The sequence below is a fragment of the Lagenorhynchus albirostris genome, chromosome 16 (assembly GCF_949774975.1).
Source record: "Lagenorhynchus albirostris chromosome 16, mLagAlb1.1, whole genome shotgun sequence".
In the NCBI taxonomy this organism is placed as follows: Eukaryota; Metazoa; Chordata; class Mammalia; order Artiodactyla; family Delphinidae; genus Lagenorhynchus; species Lagenorhynchus albirostris.
The window spans coordinates 24,312,612-24,333,545 of record NC_083110.1 but is presented as its reverse complement, the minus strand read 5'-3'; the positions used below and the strand labels follow the sequence as shown (position 1 = coordinate 24,333,545).

At 38.5% G+C, this 20,934-nt stretch overlaps 1 protein-coding gene across 9 annotated transcripts in view; it reads left to right on the top strand.

Moving 5' to 3' along the window:
* The window catches only part of ASCC1 (activating signal cointegrator 1 complex subunit 1), a 110,325-nt gene that overhangs the window by 8,233 nt on the left and 81,158 nt on the right, over positions 1-20,934 (top strand). For all 9 annotated transcript variants that reach the window (XR_009536182.1, XM_060126779.1, XM_060126780.1 and 6 more), the window contains 2 exons: positions 3,449-3,546; positions 8,729-8,907. Coding sequence is in view for 8 of the 9 variants with exons in the window: in XM_060126779.1 (XP_059982762.1) it covers positions 3,449-3,546; positions 8,729-8,907 (277 nt within the window). In the remaining variant the exon portion in view is untranslated. The remainder of the gene's footprint in view (positions 1-3,448; positions 3,547-8,728; positions 8,908-20,934) is intronic.

Here is a 20,934-nt window from a genome sequence, read left to right as displayed (position 1 = left end):
TAGAGCAGTGGCCAAAATCTTGAACATGAGTTAGCCAGCCTTGATTTTTCAGCCTCAGTTCACACCACTGTTTCCCTGGCTTCGCACTTAAGCTTAACTGGTTTTCTTCAGTTTTTCACATGTGCCGTGTTCCTTCCTGCCTTTGAGCCTTGGCATATGCTGTTCCCTTTGCCTTTCAATCTCTCCTGTTCCTTAGCTAGTTTTATTCTCCTTCCTTAGGGAAGCTTGCTTTGACACCGACATCCCCACCGCCACATTGATTTCCCTACTATACGTTTTCATAACACCCTCTACTTTTCCTTTGTAGCATTTCTCAGTCTTATGTTTATATTTATTTGTGTGCTATTTGATATTTTTCCCACTAGATGGGAAGCTTCTTGAAGGTAGGAATGTGTCCTGTTATTCTCCAATGCTTGTCAAATACTGATGTGCCTTTTCCAGAGTTATTGTTATATGTAAATTGCTTGGAAGCTTTGCCATCCCTTCAGTCTGTGCTTGCTTGCTTGCGTGATGGACCACATTCTGTCTCTTATTAACCACTAATACGGTTAGCTTATGTGGCTGACTGGCTTCTTTTGGGCTTGTGCCTCTGGAGATAGGCTGGTCTGGGAAGTCATAGATTTTTTTTCTGTGTTGTACCAGATGAATAAAGTCTGTCCTTGATCCTCTATGAGAGGAGATCTACAAATATGGAATCATATACCTTTAAGCTCCAAGAGGCAAGTAGTTTCATTTTTGTCAACCTTGAGAATCTTCTGAAACACCTATTAAGGATGAAATTCTTATGGAATGTGGCTGAATGCGAAATCAGATGTTAATCCTGACAGCTCACTTTTCTCTCAGGTTCTGGTGACATTTTCTTCTAAGAAACATGATTTTAGAAAGTTGTGGCTCAGGTTCCTGATAAAATCAATGCAACATGTCTTCCTTAATGTATATATTTGCTACTGCTAAGGTGTGTAAAGATTCCTTAAATATCTGATTCTAACTTGATGACCTTTTGAATTCTATATATTGTAAGTACTCATTTTGTTCCAGATGACTTGCAATTTAGATTAGGTATTGGTTCTGCTAAATCCTAATTAATAGACAGTATTTACTAGGAAGACTCCTTCCTCCCTTCCTCCTTTCCTGTCTTATTGAGAAACAATTGTCATACAAGGAAGATTTCTTCTTATGAATCATTTATGTAAGGTTATTTGGATCAAGGAAGAGATTACTTAACCAAAGTAATTTATAATCAAAGCCTAATGGTGATACACGTGTCCACGGACTGGATCTAATACTGTGGTTCTCAACTTCAGGTGCACATTTAAAGCTCCTGGGGAGCTTTAAAAATTCCTGATACCTAGGTGCACCCCAGACCAGTTGAGTCCAAATCTCTGGGAGCTGAACCCAGGCATCATTAGTTTTTGTAGCCCCCCAGGTGATTCCAGTGTGTAGCCAAGATTGAGAACCACTTGATCTGGCAGGAATTTCCACTTACATATTCAATAAAGGAGTCACCCTTTCACTGCATATCTTTTATTGTAGTGAGTGTTTTAGACTTTCCATGTAAACCTCTTTTGGGTCTGGTACTCTTAACTGTAAGGATGCTGTCATGGGCTTAATGAGGATGGCATGGGCTGTACTGAGCTATGTGTCAGTCACTAGGAAGCCCTTTTATATATGATCACATTTAATCCTTAAAACAACCTTATGTTACTTAGGTATTATTCACTCCATTTTTATAAGTTAGGAAATAGGTTTAGAGTGGTTAAATGACTTGCCCAAGGTTTGATTCTAAAGCATCTTTAACCTCAATCACTTCCCTAAGGTGCCTGGACTATTAATAACACTTTGAGCCAACTACTTAGGGTAAGTTTGTCCACTAGCCACGTGCTAACAAACAGGAGCCTGGTTGAAAGCTCCGCTTGTTGATAAGGCCTGGAAAGGCAAGGGCCTGATGGAGTTGGTGCTGCACAATCCCTAGCCCAACACAGAGAAAACCACATTGAAACTGTGGAGTTCTCGTCCTCTTCTAAACATCTTGTTTTATAAAAATCTGGCTTACTACAGTAGACCTTAATGGAAATAACCGGGCTTGGTTATCCCCATGTAAAAAACAAATGCAGAGTTTTAGACATAGTCACCCATGCTGTTGGATACTGTAATTGAAATCATAGAAGCTGAAATACTGTTGATGAGGAAGTTTTATCTCTTAACTTTATGGTCCTGTGATGGTCTCTTAGTGCTTTATAGACTCTGAAACTTTTCTCCTGGGATCCGGCAGTCTCATTTGCTTTAACACATCTAATTACTGTGGGTTTCAGAAGATAACCTTGGATTGTCAGAATTATTTATGCTAGGAGGCCCAGGCAAGTAATGCAAATGAGCCAGCAGATGATTGAGGTGCAGTCAGTGAAAGACAGTAGGGAGGGACAGGGTTTGTGATGAGCTCATATTCCATTTTTAGGAACGCGCTCATGTTCCAGCCTATTTTTGCCATGAGTAGTCAGATCTCCCAATTTTTCAAAAGAACTTAGAAATCTATATTTTTAGGTAAAATTTCCCAATTTTTAGGTGAACTCTCCCAAACAAAACATGCCTATGTGTTTGAATTCAACCTGAGGATTACCTCTTTACTCTCTGTGCTTGAATCTGTCCTGACTGGTGAACCCTGCTCTTTGCTAAGCTCTTTACCTTTATTTAATTAATCAAGGATAATTCCCTTAGGATGAACTCATAATGTAGTTAATTTGCTCTCTAAGAGAACAAGGTTTTCCCCCTTCAAACTGTAGACCCAGTCAAGTGCCCTGTGAGACTGTGCCAGCTTTCCTTTCACTGAACTGCAGATCCAGATTTTGAATATAGTTTTTTATTTATTTATTTATTTTTGGCTGTGTTAGCTCTTTGTTGGTGCCCGCGGGCTTTCTCTACTTGTGGCGAGTGGGGGCTACTTTTCGTTGTGGTGGCTTCTCTTGTTGTGGAGCATGGGCTCTAGGCACGTGGGCTTCAGTAGTTGTGGCGCGTGGGCTTCAGTAGTTGTGGCTCACGGGCTCTAGAGCCCAGGCTCAGTAGTTGTGGCGCACAGGCTTGGTTGCTCCGCGGCATGTGGGATCTTCCTGGACCAGGGCTCGAACCCGTGTCCCCTGCATTGGCAGGCGGATTCTTAACCACTGCACCACCAGGGAAGTCTCTGAATATAGTTTTGAGAAGCAAGCAGGCATTGAGCATAGTTATTCTTTCTATGTGGTTGAATTGGCTGTAGGATATCATTTTGCCAATGAGTGTAATGCAGTATGTTCTATAAAGCTGTATGATTTGTAATTTCCCCTACAGATACTGAGTTTTTACTGAAGCACTTTTCTATGAGGGAGTGTCTCTGGCCACGTATGATTTAAACATGATGGAGTTCTTTATTCTTGAACATTTTGATTTACGTTAATTAATTTTCTTTATATTATAGGCATATAGTTGGAAAGAGGGGCGACACTAGGAAGAAACTAGAAGTGGAGACCAAAACTTCCATAAGCATTCCTAAGCCTGGACAAGAAGGAGAAATTGGTGAGACCCAATATATATGTTATATTTGGAATCACTTGTGTGTGTGTATGGAATAATGTGACCCAACTGAGGTGTTTGGTGACTATATTCTTTATGTGGTTCTGTAGCTATTGGCCTTTTTATATCAGTGTCAGTCTCCCAAATGAAGAAAGATGTAGTCATACAACCTTAACTTGATTAAGTACCTGGGCCTTAATTTTATACTTCACCACGCACTGATGGAATAAAGCTTCCAGATTTTGTTGTGGACGAGGAAATTTCTTTCATGCTTCAGTAGCTTGAAATGAAGTTGTGAATTATTTCAAGTTAGAATTAGAGAAAACCAGTGGGATCAGCAAATTTGAAATAAAGTTCAGACCTTTCCATATTGTTCTCTTGTTTTTATCTTGCTTTGTAGACTAGGAAGGAAATAGTAAGAATAATAATTAAAACAACAACCTGATTCAAATAACTGGTCAGGTGAGGAAGAGTAGTTTAGCAATAGCAATTACGTCAGAAAGTGTCTGTACTAAAGCAACAATGTGAACCAAGGGCATAGGCTTGTGTTGTAAAGTGGCTTTGAGTGAGAGGCACTGGAGGGACAGAATTTTAAAAAACTCATCCTAAAGCAGTAGGACTTCTTCAATGTCGAATAAGTGCAGCAGCCTCCAATAATCCATTTTCCATAATCACTCATAGGTTGTATTAAGTCTTAGGAGAAAAAAATAAGTACTCTTTTCATTTTGTGCTGTGTAAGAATAATCACTGTGGCGGATAAGTAGCAGTTGACTTTAGAGCAGTGCTGTCCAGGAGAACTTTCTGTGATCGTGAACATGTTGTGTATCTGCACTGTCCAGTGCAGGAGCCACTAGCCACACGGGACTGTGATTACTTGAAATGTGGCTAGTGTGACTGAGGAACTGAATTTTAAATACTGCTTCATTCTAATTCATTTAACTTTTAATTTAACTAGCTGTGTGTGGGCTCCTGTTTTGGACAATGAAGTGCTAGAATTTTCCCCAGCCCCTTGGTAACTTCAGCAAACTTTAGCTTTAGGACTTTAATGACATTTTTTTTTAAATTAATTAATTAATTTTTGGCTGTGTTGGGTCTTCGTTGCTGCATGCGGGCTTTTCTCTAGTTGCGGTGAGCAGCAGGGGCTACTCTTTGTTGCAGTGCACGGGCTTCTCATTGCAGTGGCTTCTCTTGTTGTGGAGCACGGGCTCTAGGCACGCGGGCTTCAGTAGTTGTGGCATGTGGGCTCAGTAGTTGTGGTTCACGGGCTCTAGAGCACAGGCTCGGTAGTTGTGGCACACGGGCTTAGTTGCTTCGCGGCATGTGGGATCTTCCCGGACCAGGGCTCGAACCTGTGTCCCCTGCATTGGCAGGTGGATTCTTAACCACTGTGCCACCAGGGAAGTCCCTAATGACATTTTTGAAGGACTGTCACTGAAATAAATATTTAGAATTACAGTTAAAAAAACTTGGGTCTTGGGGTTCCCTGGTGGCACAGTGGTTGAGAGTCCGCCTGCCGATGCAGGGGCCACGGGTTTGTGCCCCGGTCCGGGAAGATCCCACATGCCGCGGAGCCACTGGGCCCGTGAGCCATGGCCGCGGAGCCTGCGCTCCACAACGGGAGAGGCCACAACAGTGAGGGGCCTGCGTACCGCAAAAAAAAAAAAAAACTTGGGTCTTACCTTAAGTGTTAAAGTTCAAGTTACAAATATTGAAGTAATTTTATTAATTGCATTAAAGCTTATTTCTTTTTATTTCCTGATTTAAAAATTAATACATGCTTTCAAAAACAAAAACTTGTAGAAATTATATATAAAGTATAAAGGGAAGTCTCTTGTGTTATGAACCTCAGCCATAATTGCTGTTAATAGTTGAATCTGTTCTGCATTTTTTCTATGCATATAGCAACAGATGGATAATAATTTTTATTTTGGTAAAAATTATAACATGCTATAAATGTAGAGACCTTAGCCATTTTAAGATACTGGAGTCATTCCAAAACTTATTCAGAAAAGGTTAGACAGGTTGTTAAGATTCCATTTTGACTTAGAAAGCACAAATATTTAAGTGTGAAAAATAAGTGTGTCTAATCATTAAAAGTAAGAATTTAGTGGAACTAATTTAACTGAAAAAGAAGAGGATAAACTGGTTATGGTCTTGTAGGGAAGTAAAGTATATAGAAAAATCAAATTTATTGCTTACAGTAAATTGGGTTGTGCTGTGAAATCACGACTGCCGGTGCATTGGTGTGGTATATGCTGTAATTAGTTATTTTCTTTTGCCTCTCCTAAATTAGAGAAACTAGAGAAGAAAATTATCTAGTAGGTTTTAATTTGTCCTCTAGATAAGGATCTGGTCTAGTCTGTTTTGAAGTCTCAGGCAATGGGATGTAAGAAGATGCTTTTAAAGTGTTGTTGTCATTGTAGTTAGGCAATTGGTTTTTTTAAAGTTTCACATCAATGCCTTTAATTGTTTTCTTTCTCTGTATCCCTTATTGTAGTCTTTAGACCCATGCCATGTAAATTCTGGTCCTCTCAGATATAATATTCTAATATTTTAGAATATTTCTAACCTCATCATATTTGCTTTTTAGTAATTGTTTGCTCAACTTTGAATCTTTTTCTGGAAATCAGCCTGAGCACCTTTGAAGTGCCCTTTTCAGTTTTCTATGTTAAAAAATGAAAATGTCTTATTAGTCTTATTCTCTACTGAACCACCTTCTTAATGGAAAATAATAGATTTAGCATATTGTACTAAATTTTTACAGAAATAAAACATAAACATGAATTTTAAGCTTCCATCTCCTCCATCCCTTTTCCTTTTATTTTCTCACCATATTTTGTCTCTTGCAGAAATAATTATAATTTCTACTTTCCCTTAATTTTGTCCCAGTTTACCATTGAATCCTCCTTTGTCAGTATTTCTATAGCACATTATTTGAATGCCTGCTAGGATACTTCCCTTCACTGGGCATCTGAGTCTTTTGGATTCTCAAAGGATCCTATTTGAAAATATCAATGATGTCATTAGAAAATATCATATCTCAGCTTCTTACATTTTTTGGTTATTACTTATGTCAATTTTTTACTTAGGCAAACAGTTTTTAGGCTTTCTGTTAATTAATTCATTCATAGTTTACTTCTTTTCTTAGAAATTTCCATCTTGTTTCTCTACAACGAAATGGGTATGATAATTTCATTCTTATTAAGAAATAGATAGGTTGTTCTTTAGAAAGTTTCAAGTGCTTTAATGGGAAGTATTAAAGAAATAATTCCATTTGTTTGTCCTAACTTCTGCAGTTGCTTGGAAGGAACAAGCTTTGTGGTCTTGAAAGTACATAGCACATTTTGCTATTATTAGAGTTAATACTTCAATATTTTATGTTCAGAAGTCTGTCCTTTCCTCTTTAATAAATAGTCTGTTAAAATGCCAGTTTTGTTCATTGTTCCTATCTTGTGCACCTTTCCTTAGTTTCTGTTTTGGACCAAGCACTGCCAGTTCTGGAACCTAGAAGTTTAATCTCTGCTTAAACAGAGGTTGTGTAATCCCTAAATGATTTTTTTTCTTTGCAGACAGTGGTGTTAAGGCTTTGTGGCTTTTTCCCCTATTTTCGTTTACATATGTGTAAAGACAGCCCAGACCAAAGAAGACCAAGTTATACCAAGGCGTGGAAATTTGATATTCATACATACAATACAGATATAGATAAAACTTTTACTTTAACCTTATATTTTCATACAGTTAGGGTAGGATTGTATATACTGTAGTAGACTCTCTTCTGCTCTTTTACTATAGTGAATCACTAAAAATTCTGCCACAGTATTTTTAAAAATTGAGGTAAAATTTACATGACAGAAAGCTCCACTCTTTTTGTTCTTAACTTTTTATTGTTATTTTAATTTCTGTGTGATATATTGTTCTTTTTTTAAATGGTAGAATATACACAACGTAAAATTTACCATTTAGACCACTTTAAAGTGTTGGATTCAGTGGCATTTAGTATATTTACAGTGTTGTGCAACCTTCACCACTGTCTAATTCCAGAACATTTTATCACCCAAAAAGAAAACCCCATACCCATTAAACAATCACTCCCCATTCCTCACTACTCCCCAGCTTTTGGCTACCACTGATCTGCTTTCTGACTCTCTGAATTTGTCTGTTTAGGTATTTACTATATGTGGAAACATACAATACGTGGCCTTTGTGTCTGGCATCTTTAACTTAGCACAATGTTTTCAGGATTGATCCATGTTTTTGCATGTATCAGTACTTCACTCCTTTTTTTTGGCTGAGTAGTATTTCAGTGTATGGAAATACCACATTTTATTTATTCGCTTATTGGTTAATGGACATTTGTGTTTTTCCACCTTTTGGCTCTCGTGAACAGAACTGCTATGAACATTTGTACAGGTTTTAAAATTTTATTTATTTATTTATTTTTGGCTGCATTGTGTCTTCGTTGCTGTGCACAGGCTTTCTCTGGTTGCAGCGAGTGGGGGCTACTCTTCATTGAGGTGTGTGGGCTTCTCATTTCAGTGGCTTCTCTTGCTGAAGAGCATGGTCTCTAGGCACAAGGGCTTCAGTAGTTGTGGCACGCAGGCTCAGTAGTTGTGGTTCGAGGGCTCTAGAGCACAGGCTTATTAGTTGTGGTGCACAGGCTTAGTTGCTCTGTGGCATGTGGGATCTTCCTGAACCAGGGCTCGAACCCGTGTGCCCTGCATTGGCAGATGGATTCTTAACTGCTGTGCCACCAGGGAAGTCCCTGTACAGGTTTTTTCTTTGAACACCTGTTTTTACTTCCTTTGAGTTTCTATCTAGGAGTGAATTCCTGGGTCACATGGTATTTTTCTGTGTACCTTTTCAAAGAACTGCCAAACTTTTCCATAGCAACTGTACCATTTTACATTCATACCAGCAAGGTATGAGGGATTGCTTGTAGCTTTTGAACTCATTTCTCTACTTCATCAGATGGCCTTGAGGTTATTCTGTTTTTAAACCTCATTCTGCTTAGACTGAATTCATTAGCAGCTTTCTTACCCTTGGTACTGTCCCCTGTTCAGAATTATGTACACATTCATGACAATTTTATTCTCCAGAGCTGACAGTTTCAAGAGGTCACCTATTTTACAACCATTTGATGGTCCTTGAGCATTTTAATATTTGCCTTTTTTTTTTTTGCTTACAGTAATCACTGGCCAGCATCGAAGTGGTGTAATTTCAGCCCGAACTCGGATTGATGTTCTTTTGCTCACTTTTAGAAGAAAGCAGCCCTTCACTCACTTCCTTGCTTTTTTCCTCAATGAAGCTGAGGTTCAGGAGCGATTTCTGAAGTTCCAGGAGGAAGTACTGGAGAAGTGCTCCATGGTAAGCAGCAAACAGAACAAAACAAAAAGTTAAAGAAAAAAATATAAAGAAGAGTACAAAAATGACTCATAATTCAAACAGTAGAAAGATACAAGCCTCTTCTCCCACTGAAAAAGGGAACCATTTCTAACGGTTTCTTTTAATTCTGAACTGCAAAAAATATATAGACATATAAGCACATAAGTTTCTATGTTACAGAAATATCCTTTAAAGGATGTTGAAGACACAAAGGGATCATCCTAATATCCACACTATTCTGCACTTTGTGGGTGTATTTTTATGCATTTTAACGCACGTATAGATTTCTGTAGCCACCTACCACAATCAGGATACAGAAGAGCTCTACTCCCCCAAAAAACTTCCTCATGTTGTCGCTTACAGTCACCTCTTCCTCACCCCATACTTTGGCAATCACTGATCTCTTCTTGGTTACTATAGTGTTGTCTTCCTGAGAATGTCATATAAGTGGAATCATACAGTATGTAACCTTTTGAGATTGGTTTTGGCTTTCAGGTTCATCCGAGTTGTGGTATGTTTCACTAATTTGTCCCCTCTCATTAATTTGTTTTCAGTTTTTGGCAGTTATGAATAGAACTACTATAAACATCTGTGTACAGGTTTTTATGTGAACATAGTTTTCATTTCTTTAAAGTAAATATCCAGGAGTGAGATTGCTGGGATATATGGTAGGTATATGTTTAACTTCATAAGAAACTACCAAACTGTTTCTCAGAGTGCCTGTACTATGCATTCCCATCAACAGCATAAGACAATTCCAATTGTTCTGCACCCTTGTCAGCATTTGGTGGTGTTGGCATTTTCATTTTAGCCATTCTAATAAGTGTGTACTGATATGTTATTGTGGTTTTTTTTTTTTTTTTTTGGCTGCATTGGGTCTTCGTTGCTGCACGCGGGCTTTCTCTAGTTGCGGCGAGCAGGGGCTACTCTTCATTGCAGTGTGCAGGCTTCTCATTGTGGTGGCTTCTCTTGTTGCAGAGCACAGGCTCTAGGTGTGCGGGCTTCACTAGTTGCAGCACTTGGGCTCACTAGTTGAGGCTCGTGGGCTCTAGAACGCAGGCTTGGTGGTTGTGGTGCATGGGCTTAGTTGCTCCGTGGCATGTGGGATCTTCTCGGACCAGGGATCAAACCGTGTCCCTTGCATTGGCAGGCAGATGCTTTTTTTTTTTTTTTTTTTTTTTGCGGTACGCGGACCTCTCACTGTTGTGGCCTCTCCCGTTGTGGAGCGCAGGCTCCGGACGCGCAGGCCCAGCGGCCATGGCTCACGGGCCCAGCCGCTACGCGGCATGTGGGATCCTCCCAGACTGGGCCACGAACCCGTGTCCCCTGCATCGGCAGGCGGACTTTCAACCACTGCGCCACCAGGGAAGCCCAGCAGGCGGATTCTTAACCACTCTGCAACCAGGGAAGTCCCTCTTATTGTGGTTTTAATTTGTATTTCTCTAATGGCTAATGATGTTGAACATTTTTTTTGAAATGTATTTATTTATTTTTGGCTGTGTTGGGTCTTTGTTTCTGTACAAGGGCTTTCTCCAGTTGCAGTGAGCGGGGGCCCCTATTCATCGCGGTGCACGGGCCTCTCACTGTCGCGGTCTCTTGTTGTGGAGCACAGGCTCCAGACTTGCAGCCTCAGTAGTTGTGGCTCACGGGCCCAGTTGGTCCGCGGCATGTGGGATCCTCCCAGACCAGGGCTCGAACCCGTGTCCCCTGCGTTAGCAGGCGGATTCTCAACCACTGTGCCACCAGGGAAGCCCTGAACATCTTTTTTAATGTGCCTTTTTGCCATTCTTTTATCTGCTTTGGTGAGGTATTCTTATCTTTTACACAACTTAAAACTGTTTTCTTACTGTTGAGTTTTGAGAGTTCTTTTATATATATTCTGGATACAAGTCCTTTCAAGGATATGTGATTTCCAGATATTTTCCCCAGTCTGTAGCTTATCTCTTCATTCTCTTATCAGTGACTTTTGCAGAGCAAAAGTTTTAAATTTCGATGAAGTCCAACTTATTAATTTTTCTTTTATGGATTGAACTTTTGATGTCATATATAAGAACTTTTTGCCTAACCCCAAGTCACAAATGTTTTCCCTTAGAATTTTCATGGTTTTGCTTTTTTATATTTAGATCTGTGACCTAGTTAATTTTTGTGTAAGTTGTAAAGCTTAGGTCGGGGTTCATTTTTTTGCATATGGATGTCCATGCTGTGCTTTCTTTTTATTTATTTATTTAAAATTTACTTATTTAAAAAAATATAAAAAATAAAATAAAATTTACTTATTTTATTTATTTTTATTTTTGGCTGCATTGGGTCTTCGTTGCTGCACGCGGGCTTTCTCTAGTTGCTGCGAGCGGGGGCTACTCTTCCTTGCGGTGCGCAGGCTTCTCTTGTGGAGCATGGGCTCTGGGCTCCCGGGCTTCAGTAGTTGTGGCATGCAGCCTCAGTAGTTGTGGCTCACGGGCTCTAGAGCACAGGCTCAGTAGTTGTGTGACACAGGCTTAGTTGCTCTGCGGCATGTGGGATATTCCCAGGCCAGGGCTCGAACCTGTGATCCCTGCATTGGCAGGCAGATTTTTAACCACTGCGCCACCAGGGAAGCCCTGTGCTCTGTTTTCTTAATCTTGTAATAAAGAGAGGAATAAAAGCATGTGGAATAAAATAGAAGTGTGGTTAGTATTTATTTATTTATTTATTTTGGTTCTTGAGACAGATGGACATACATCTGATTCTGGATTCCTCTATCTGTGTAGACTTGAGCAAGTGAACCTCTCCAAATTTTTACAGCCTGCTTCGGAGAGTTGTAGGAAGGATTAAATGAGATAACATATAGTACTCAGCATGGTGCTTGATACAGAATAAGCATTTAATAAATGGTGACTGCTACTCCTGATATTTTTATGGCTGGTTAGGTTAAAATTGTTAGTATTACTTGGAGTATTCAGAGTAGGTGAGTGCTATATTTGATAGCTGTGGGCAAGGTCAGTGAAAATGTTTTTGGTGAAAATTTTTACAAAATCCTTTCTTCGTCTCTTTTTCTCTTCTCTTGTTTGTCCTGTCCACATTGCTCAAGCTGGGTCTTAGGTTTTAGAATATAGTGAGATATAGGTATGCAGATATAGAAGTATTAGAATCCAAGTACTTTTATGGGACAGGGGGTGACAGTTGGTCAACTTAATTATTTAAGAAGGAGGCTATGATGGTGAGAAGATTCAGACTGGGCAAATGTGAGTAGACAGTATAGAATTGTATAATCTATTTTTAGATGACTTCTTTGGCATTTATGTGCTTGAACAAAGGTACATTTATAAGTTCAATACACAAATACTATATATATGTGTATGCATACATATATATGATTAGTAAACCATCAGAATATTACTAATTGTCATTAGTAAACCATCAGTATCTTTTTTCCTCTTAACATTTCATAGCAAGATGATTTCATTCTCAGTGGGAGTGGAGGGTCGGGTAGGAGAAGATCAAGAACGCTGAAGTTATAAAGACACAGATGTAGAGAATGGACTTGAGAACATGGGGTGGGGGAAGGGTAAGCTGGGACGAAGTGAGAGAGTGGCATGGACATATATACACTACCAAATGTAAAATAGATAGCTAGTGGGAAGCAGCCTCATAGCACAGGGAGATCAGCTCGGTGCTTTGTGACCACCTAGAGGGGTGCGTTAGGGAGGGTGGGAGGGAGACGCAAGAGGGAGGGGACATGAGGATATATGTATACATATAGCTGATTCACTTTGTTATACAGTAGCAAGTAACAACAATGTAAAGCAATTATACTCCAATAAAGGTGTTTCAAAAAATAGCGGAAGTTTCAGTATGGTCTGGTAAATTTTGTGGGGGTGGTGCTGGTAAGTTTTGGAGTTGTTTTGCCTTGTAAATACCACTTACTGAAGCTCAGTGATTATTTATTTTTTGGAGTATTACAAATATTTGATATTTGACAAGCAGATTATAATAAATTAACCTTTTTCTTTCTGTGTGTGTGTGTATATGTGTGAACAGTTTCTCAGTTTTCTTTTGGATCCTGACAAGGGCTGACAGGGAGCAAATATTGGAATGATTACTTTAACTCAGCTGGAATGAGATTGGCCACTATGAATGTCATGCTGGCCTTAATCAGTCCAAAGTACTTCCTTCCTACTTTCAGGGAGACTCCATACTGACATTGTCTTCTTCCTACTTTTATTTTATTTTATTTTTTATTTATTTATTTTTTTAACATCTTTATTGGAGTATAATTGCTTTACAGTGGTGTGTTAGTTTCTGCTTTATAACAAAGTGAATCAGTTATACATATACATATATCCCCATATCTCTTCCCTCTTGTGTCTCCCTCCCTCCCACTCTCCCTATCCCACCCCTCTAGGTGGTCACAGAGCACCGAGCTGATCTCCTTGTGCTATGCGGCTGCTTCCCACTAGCTATCTATTTTACGTTTGGTAGTGTATATATGTCCATGCCACTCTCTCACTTTGTCACAGCTTACCGTTCCCCCTCCCCATATCATCAAGTCCTTTCTCTAGTAGGTCTGTGTCTTTATTCCTGTCTTACCCCTAGGTTCTTAATGACCTTTTTTTTTTTTTTTCTCAGGTTCCATATGTATGTGTTAGCATATGGTATTTGTTTTTCTCTTTCTGACTTAACTTCACTCTATATGACAGACTCTGGGTCCATCCACCTCACTACAAATATCTCAGTTTCGTTTCTTTTTATGGCTGAGTAATATTCCATTGTATATATGTGCCACATCTTCTTTATCCATTCATCCGATGATGGACACTTAGGTTGCTTCCATGTCCTGGCTATTGTAAACAGAGCTGCAATGAACATTTTGGTACATGACTCTTTTTGAATTATGGTTTTCTCAGGGTATGCCTTCCTGCTTTTAAATCAAGTCCTGCTAACAGCAGGGAAGTAAGCACAGCATAAAAGAGTTAATAAGGGACCATTATCTACTTATTTATTTATTTATTTATTTATTTATTTATTTGCGGTTCGCGGGCCTCTCACTGTTGTGGCCTCTCCCGTTGAGGAGCACAGGCTCTGGACGCGCAGACTCAATGGCCATGGCTCACGGGCCCAGCCGCTCCGCGGCACGTGGGATCCTCCCGGACTGGGGCACGAACCCGCGTCCCCCGCATCGGCAGGCGGACTCTCAACCACTGGGCCACCGGGGAAGCCCTATCTACTTACTATATGGAAGAAGGTTTTTACTGAATTTCATTCTGATGTTAGAATGACAGATGACTGTAAAACCATGTAGGCGTTTTCCACTGGTACTCTGCTTTTTTTTTTAATATAAATTTATTTATTATTTATTTTTGGCTGCATTGGGTCTTTGTTGCTGTACGCAGGCTTTCTCTAGTTGCGGCAAGCGGGGCTACTCTTTGTTGCGGTGCATGGGTTTCTCATTGCGGTGCTTCTCTTGTTGCGGAGCATGGGGTCTAGGCACGTGGGCTTCAGTAGTTGTAGCACGCAGGCTCAGTAGTTGTGGTTAGAAGGCTGTAGAGCGCAGGCTCAGTAGCTGTGGTGCATGGGCTTAGTTGCTCCAGGGCATGTGGGATCTTCCCAGGGCGAGGGCTCGAACCCATGTCCCCTGCATTGGCAGGCGGATTCTCAACCACTTCGCCACCAGGGAAGTCCCTGGTACTCTGCTTTTATTTTTCCAACTTAGCAGAGTTCCTTTGTAGAAACTTTGAAGAATGTATGCCTGTTCATTGAGATAGCAGTTGTTTCCTGAAAGACTATGTGGCCCTCAGTCTTGTTTTGATTTCTCTGACACTCATTTGACATCTCTGATGAGAGTTTCTTCATCTGTAAAATAGGAGTGGTCTCAACATTCTCTTACATATAAGAAAAAGATGACATCTCTTGGTATAAAGTTGGCTCATACGTTTTTGAATTTACATATGTATGTATTATATACATTTATTAAAATTAAGTTACACACACTGTTTTGTAACTACCTTTTTGATTTTTTTTTTTTTTTTGGGCCACGCCATGCAGCTTGTGGGATTTCAGTTCCCTGACCAGAGACTGAACCCGGGCCCCAGCAGTGAGAGCCTGGAATCCTAACCACTAAGCCTCTAGGAACCTCCCTACTTTTTCGATTTAACAACATGTTTCAGGTCAATATAAGTAAATCTAATTGCTGCTTCTAATTGCTATGAAGTATCCTAGTCTATGAATGTACCCTAACTTATTTAATTAATACCCTATTGATGGACCATTGAAAGAAATTATTTCTATTAAATAATGCTATAAAGAACATTTTTGTAAATGCATCTTTGTGTTCTTGGCTGATGGTTTCTTTGAGGTACATTTTGGGATAATTTCTTAGAACTGGAATACATGGGTTAAGGGAATGTAAACTTAAAAATTTTTGATAGTTTTTTCCATTTTATTTTAAAAATCTGCCTTTTTGAGTTACAACTTACAAACAATATAATGCACCCATTTTAAGAGTATGCTTTGATGAATTTTGACAGACATGTACAGCAGTGCAACAACCATCAAAAACAAGATGTAGAACATTTCCATCACCCCCAAAATTCCCTTACACTACCTCTTTGCAGCCACTTCCGCTTCCTGCTATCTCATCTCCTACTAGTGATTCCAGGCAACCACTTATCTGCTCTCTGTTACTACTGGATTTCCCTTTGTTAGAATTTCATATAAATGGAATTATGCAGTATATAGTCTTTTTTTTTTTTAATTCTTTGGTCGCACTGTGCAGCATGTAGTATCTTAGTTCTCCAACCAGGGATCAAACCCACGCGCCTTGCATTGGAAGCACAGAGTCTTAACCACTGGACCACCAGGGAAGTCCCCAGTATATAGTGTTTTGTGTGGCTTTTTTTTTGTTCAGCATACCATTTTTGAGCATCATTCATGTTGGTGTGTGTTACAGTAGTTCATTTCTTTTTATTGCTAAGTATATTCCTTTGCATGAATGTACCAAAATTTGTTTATCCATTCAGCTATTTGGGTGGTTTCTAGTCTTTGGCTCTTATAAATGAAGTTATTTTAATCATTTGTACAAAAATCTTTGTGTTAAGTATATGTTTTTATTCCTCTTGGGCAAGTACTTAGGAGTATAATTGTTGGATCAAGTGCAGATATATGTTTAGTTTTATAGAAAACTTAGAACTATTCCCAGCGTGGTGGTGCCTCTTCCTACCACAAAGGATATATGAGAGTTTAGGTTGTTCCACATTCTTGCCAGCATTTGGTGGTGTCTTTTTTATTTTTTTTAATTGAAGTATTGTTGATTTACAACGTTTTGTTAGTTTCTGGTGTACAGCAAAGTGATTCATTTATACATACATATACATATTCTTTTTCATATTCTTTTCCATTATGGTTTATTACAGGATATTGAATATAGTTCCCTGTGCTATACAGTAGGACCTTTTTGTTTATTTATTTTGTATATAGTAGTTTGTATATGCTAATCCCAAACTCCTAATTTATTTCTCCCCAATCACCTTTTCCCTTTGGTACTCATAAATTTGTTTTCTGTGTCTGTGAGTTTGTTTTATAAATAAGTTAATTTGTATCACATTTTAGATTCCATATGTAAGTGATACCATATGATATTTGTCTTTCTCTTTCTGACTGACTTCACTTAGTATGGTTAGGACCTCCAATATAGTGTTGAATAGAAGTGGTGAGAGGGGACATTCTTTCCTTTGTTCTTGATCATCGTAGGGGGAAAGTATTCAATCTTTTATCATTAAGTTTAATGTAAGCTGTAGGTTTTTTACCGATGCCCTTTAGCTGGTTGAGGAAATTCCATTCTGTTCCTAGTTTGCTGAGAATTAAAAAAAATCGCAACTGGGTATTAAACTTTGTTAATCTTTTTTTGTCTGTTTGTTTTTGCGGTACGTGGGCCTCTCACTGCTGTGGCCTCTCCCATTGTGGAGCACAGGCTCCGGACACGCAAGCCCAATGGCCATGGCTCACGGACCCAGCCGCTCTGCAGCATGTGGGATCTTCCCGGACCGGGGCGCGAACCCGTGTCCCCTGCATCGGCAGGCGGACTCCCAACCGCTGCGCCACCAGGGAAGCCCTGTTAATCTTTTTTTAATATTTATGAGATTTATATATTTTTCCTTCATAGTGTAAATATGCTTTATTACATAATTGATTTTGTAATGTTAAAACTAATCTTGCTCCTTAGATAACCTCACTTGGTCTTTTTTAAAAAATATATTTATTTATTTTCAGCTGCTTCGGGTCTTAGTTGCAGCACGTGGGATCTTTCATTGCGGTGCGCAGTTGTGGCACTCAGGCTTCTTTCTAGTTGGTGCGAGGGCTCAGTAGTTGCAACATGAGGGCCTTAGTTCCCTGATGAGGGATCAAACCCACGTCCCCTGCATTGGAAGGCAGATTCTTAACCACTGGACCACCAGGGAAGTCCCTCACTTGGTCTTGATGTATTATCATTTTTATATATTGTTGGATTTGATTTACTAGAACTTAATTATTAAGGAGTTTTATATCTGTGTTCATGAAAAGTATTGGTTTTAGTTTTCTTGTGATGTCTTCATCTTTTTTTTTCTTGTGTGTGTGTGTGTGTGTGTGTGTGTTAGCTTCAGGTGTACAGCAGAGTGATTCAAGGTGTACAGTTATGTGTGTATGCTTTTTCAGATTCTTTTCCATTATTGGTTATTACGAGACATTGAATATAGTTCCCTGTACTATACAGTAGGTCCTTGTTGTTTATTTCATACATAGTAGTGTGTATATGTTAATCCCAAACTGCTAATTTATCACACACACTCCCCCCACCTCTTGCTATCCCCTCTGGTAAACATGTATGTTTTCTATGTCTGAGTCTATTTCTGTTTTGTAAATAAGTTCATTTATATCATTTTCTTAGTCTTCATCTGGTTTTGATATCAGGGTAATACTGACCATATGATTCAATACCAAATGAGTAAAGTGAGTTGGGAAGGGTTCCCTTCTTATTTTCTGAGTTTGTGTAAGTTTGTGTAGGTATCATTTTTTCTTAAATGTTTAATGGAATTCACCAGTGAAGCCATCTAGATCTTTAGTTTTCTGAGAAGTTTTTAAATTAAATTTTGAATTAAATTTATTTAGTCGTTAGAACTATCCAGGTTATTTACTTCTTGAGTGTGTTTTTGTAGTTTGTATCTTTGAATTTGTCCATTTCATCTAAAGTTTTTGAATTTTATTAGAATAAAGGTGTTCATAATATTTTATTATCCTTTTCATGTCTGTAAGCCCTGAAGTGATATTCCCTCCTTCATTGATGATATTGGTAATTTGTATCTACTCTCTTATTCCTGATCTGTCTGGCTAGAGGTTTATCAATTGTATTGGTCTTTAAAAAAAAAAAGCTTTTGGTTCCATTGATTTTTCTCTATTGTTTGTCCATTTCTGTTTCATTGATTTCTGCTTTTATCTTTTTTGTTGCATTTCTTCTGCTTAGCTTTGGGTTTAATTTGCTCTTGGTTTTTTGGCTTCTTAATGTAGAAACTTAAATCATTGATTTGAGACCTTTCTTAGTATTTTAGTGTTTTAGGTATTTTAAGTAAACATTTTTGAGATAATTGTCGATTCATATGTGGTTTTAAGTCTTGTGATTTCTTATTTCACCCATGTTATTTAGAAGTTTGTTGTTTAGTTTTCTCCTTTTGGGGATTTTTTTTGTTACTGTTACAGATATCTTTCCATTACTGATTTCTAACTTAATTTTCTTGGTCAGATAACATATTCTGTATGATTCCAATTCTTCTAAATGAATTTGTACCTGTTTTCTGTTACAGAATATTATCTGTCTTGGTAAATGTTCTGTGTACATTTAAAAGGATGTACATTCTGATGTTTTTTGGTTGATCTATAAATGTTATATGTGCTGTCTGAGTGTTAGTGATCATTGTCATCTATATCCATATTGATTTTCTGTCTACTTGTTCTGTTAATTACTGAGAGAGGACTGTTGAAATCTCCAGCTGTAATTGTGGATTCATCTATTCCTCCTTTCAGTTCATCTATTCCTCCTTTCAGTTCTGTCATTTTTTTTCATATCTTCTTGGAAAATCAGTTCCTTTATAGTTATGAAACATCCCTCTTTATCCCTGACAAGATTTCTTGTTCTGAGGTCTAGTTTTTTAGATATTAATGTAGCCATTCCAGCTTTCTTTTGATTAGTATTTTTCATTATATATATATTTTTATTCTTTTAGCATATTTTTATCTTTGTATTCTAAATACGTTTCTTAAAGACAGCATATAGTTGAATTTTAAAAAATCTGGTCTGTCAACTCTTCCTTTTAACTGGAATGACTAGATTGTTTACTTTTAATGTAACTATAGATATAGGTGGGTTTAAATCTACTATTTTGTGATATTTTTTGTCCTATCTTTCCTTTGTTTTTTCCTATCATTTTTTAGATTTAGGGTTTTTTGAAATTTCATTTTTTTGATGCTGTTGGCTTCTTAGCTACACCTGTTTGTTTTATTTTTTAAGTAAATGCTGTTAGGTTTACAATATGTGTTTAATCCATCACCTTCAAATAATATTACACCACTTTACATACAATTTAAGAACCTCACAATGTATCATCTATTTCCTCCCTCCTGTCCTTTCTTTAATTGTCATTAATCTTGCTTCTATATATAAACAGCTTTCTGTAAGATTTCTTACAGTTCAAGTTTGCTGATGCTGGATACAGTTTCTCTCAGCTTTTGTCTGAAAAAAATCTTTAATTCATCTTCTTTTTTGAAAGATAATTTTAACTGGTTATAGGATTCTAAGTTGATAGTTTTTTCTTTCAACACCATAAAGACATTATTCTGTTGTCTTATGGCTTGTACAGTTTCTGATAAGAAATCTATTGTAATTCTTTGTTCTTCTGTGTGTAATATGTTTGGCTACCTTTTTTATTGGAAATGTTTTCAAATTTATAAAAAGTATAAAAAAATAATATGAGGAATACTCATATGCAGTAGTGCTGTATTATCTAATAATCTCCTTTATAATATTTCCAATACAAGTTCCAGGGTAAGGTCAGGAATTGCATTTAATTTTTATGTCCCTTTAACCTCTTTTTTTTTGGGGGGGGGTACGCGGGCCTCTCACTGTTGTGGCCTCTCCTGTTGCGGAGCACAGGCTCTGGACGCGCAGGCTCAGTGGCCATGGCTCACGGGCCCAGCCACTCCGCGACATGTGGGATCTTCCCGGACTGAACCCGTGTCCCCTGCATCGGCAGGCGGACTCTCAACCACTGCACCACCAGGGAAGCCCCCTTTAACCTCTTTTATGTGGAATATTTCATAGCTGTTCTGACTTTTATGTTATTGACATATTTGAAGAATGCATCCCTTCCAACCTTTTTTAAACAACAGAGCATTCTTTTTTGCATTTGTCTTATGTGTCCTCATGTTTAAGTTGATATTATGTTTTCTCAGTTAGAGTACTGCATAGGTGATGTTGTGTCCTTCTGAGGATATCACACCTGGGGACATACAGCATTCATCTGTTTTTTGTACGTGATGGTACATCTAGTCAAGATATTGCCCAAATTGCTTCTAAGTATAATAACTGTATTTTATATCTTCCTTGCAACTAATAAGCAGTCTGCAGGGAGATACTCTAAGAACATGCAAATATAGTTGTGTCTTGGTATCTGTAGGTGGTGGTTCCAGGATCCCCTGTGGATACCAAAATCCACAGATGGTCAAATCACATATAAAATGGCATAGTATTTGCATATAACCTACGCACATCCTCTTGTATACTTTTATTTATTTATTTATTTATTTATGGCTGTGTTGGGTATTCGTTTCTGTGCAAGGGCTTTCTCTAGTTGTGGCAAGTGGAGGCCACTCTTCATCGCGGTGCACGGGCCTCTCACTATCGTGGCCTCTCTTGTTGCGGAGCACAGGCTCCAGACGCGCAGGCTTAGTAGTTGTGGCTCACGGGCCTAGTTACTCCGTGGCATGTGGGATCTTCCCAGACCAGGG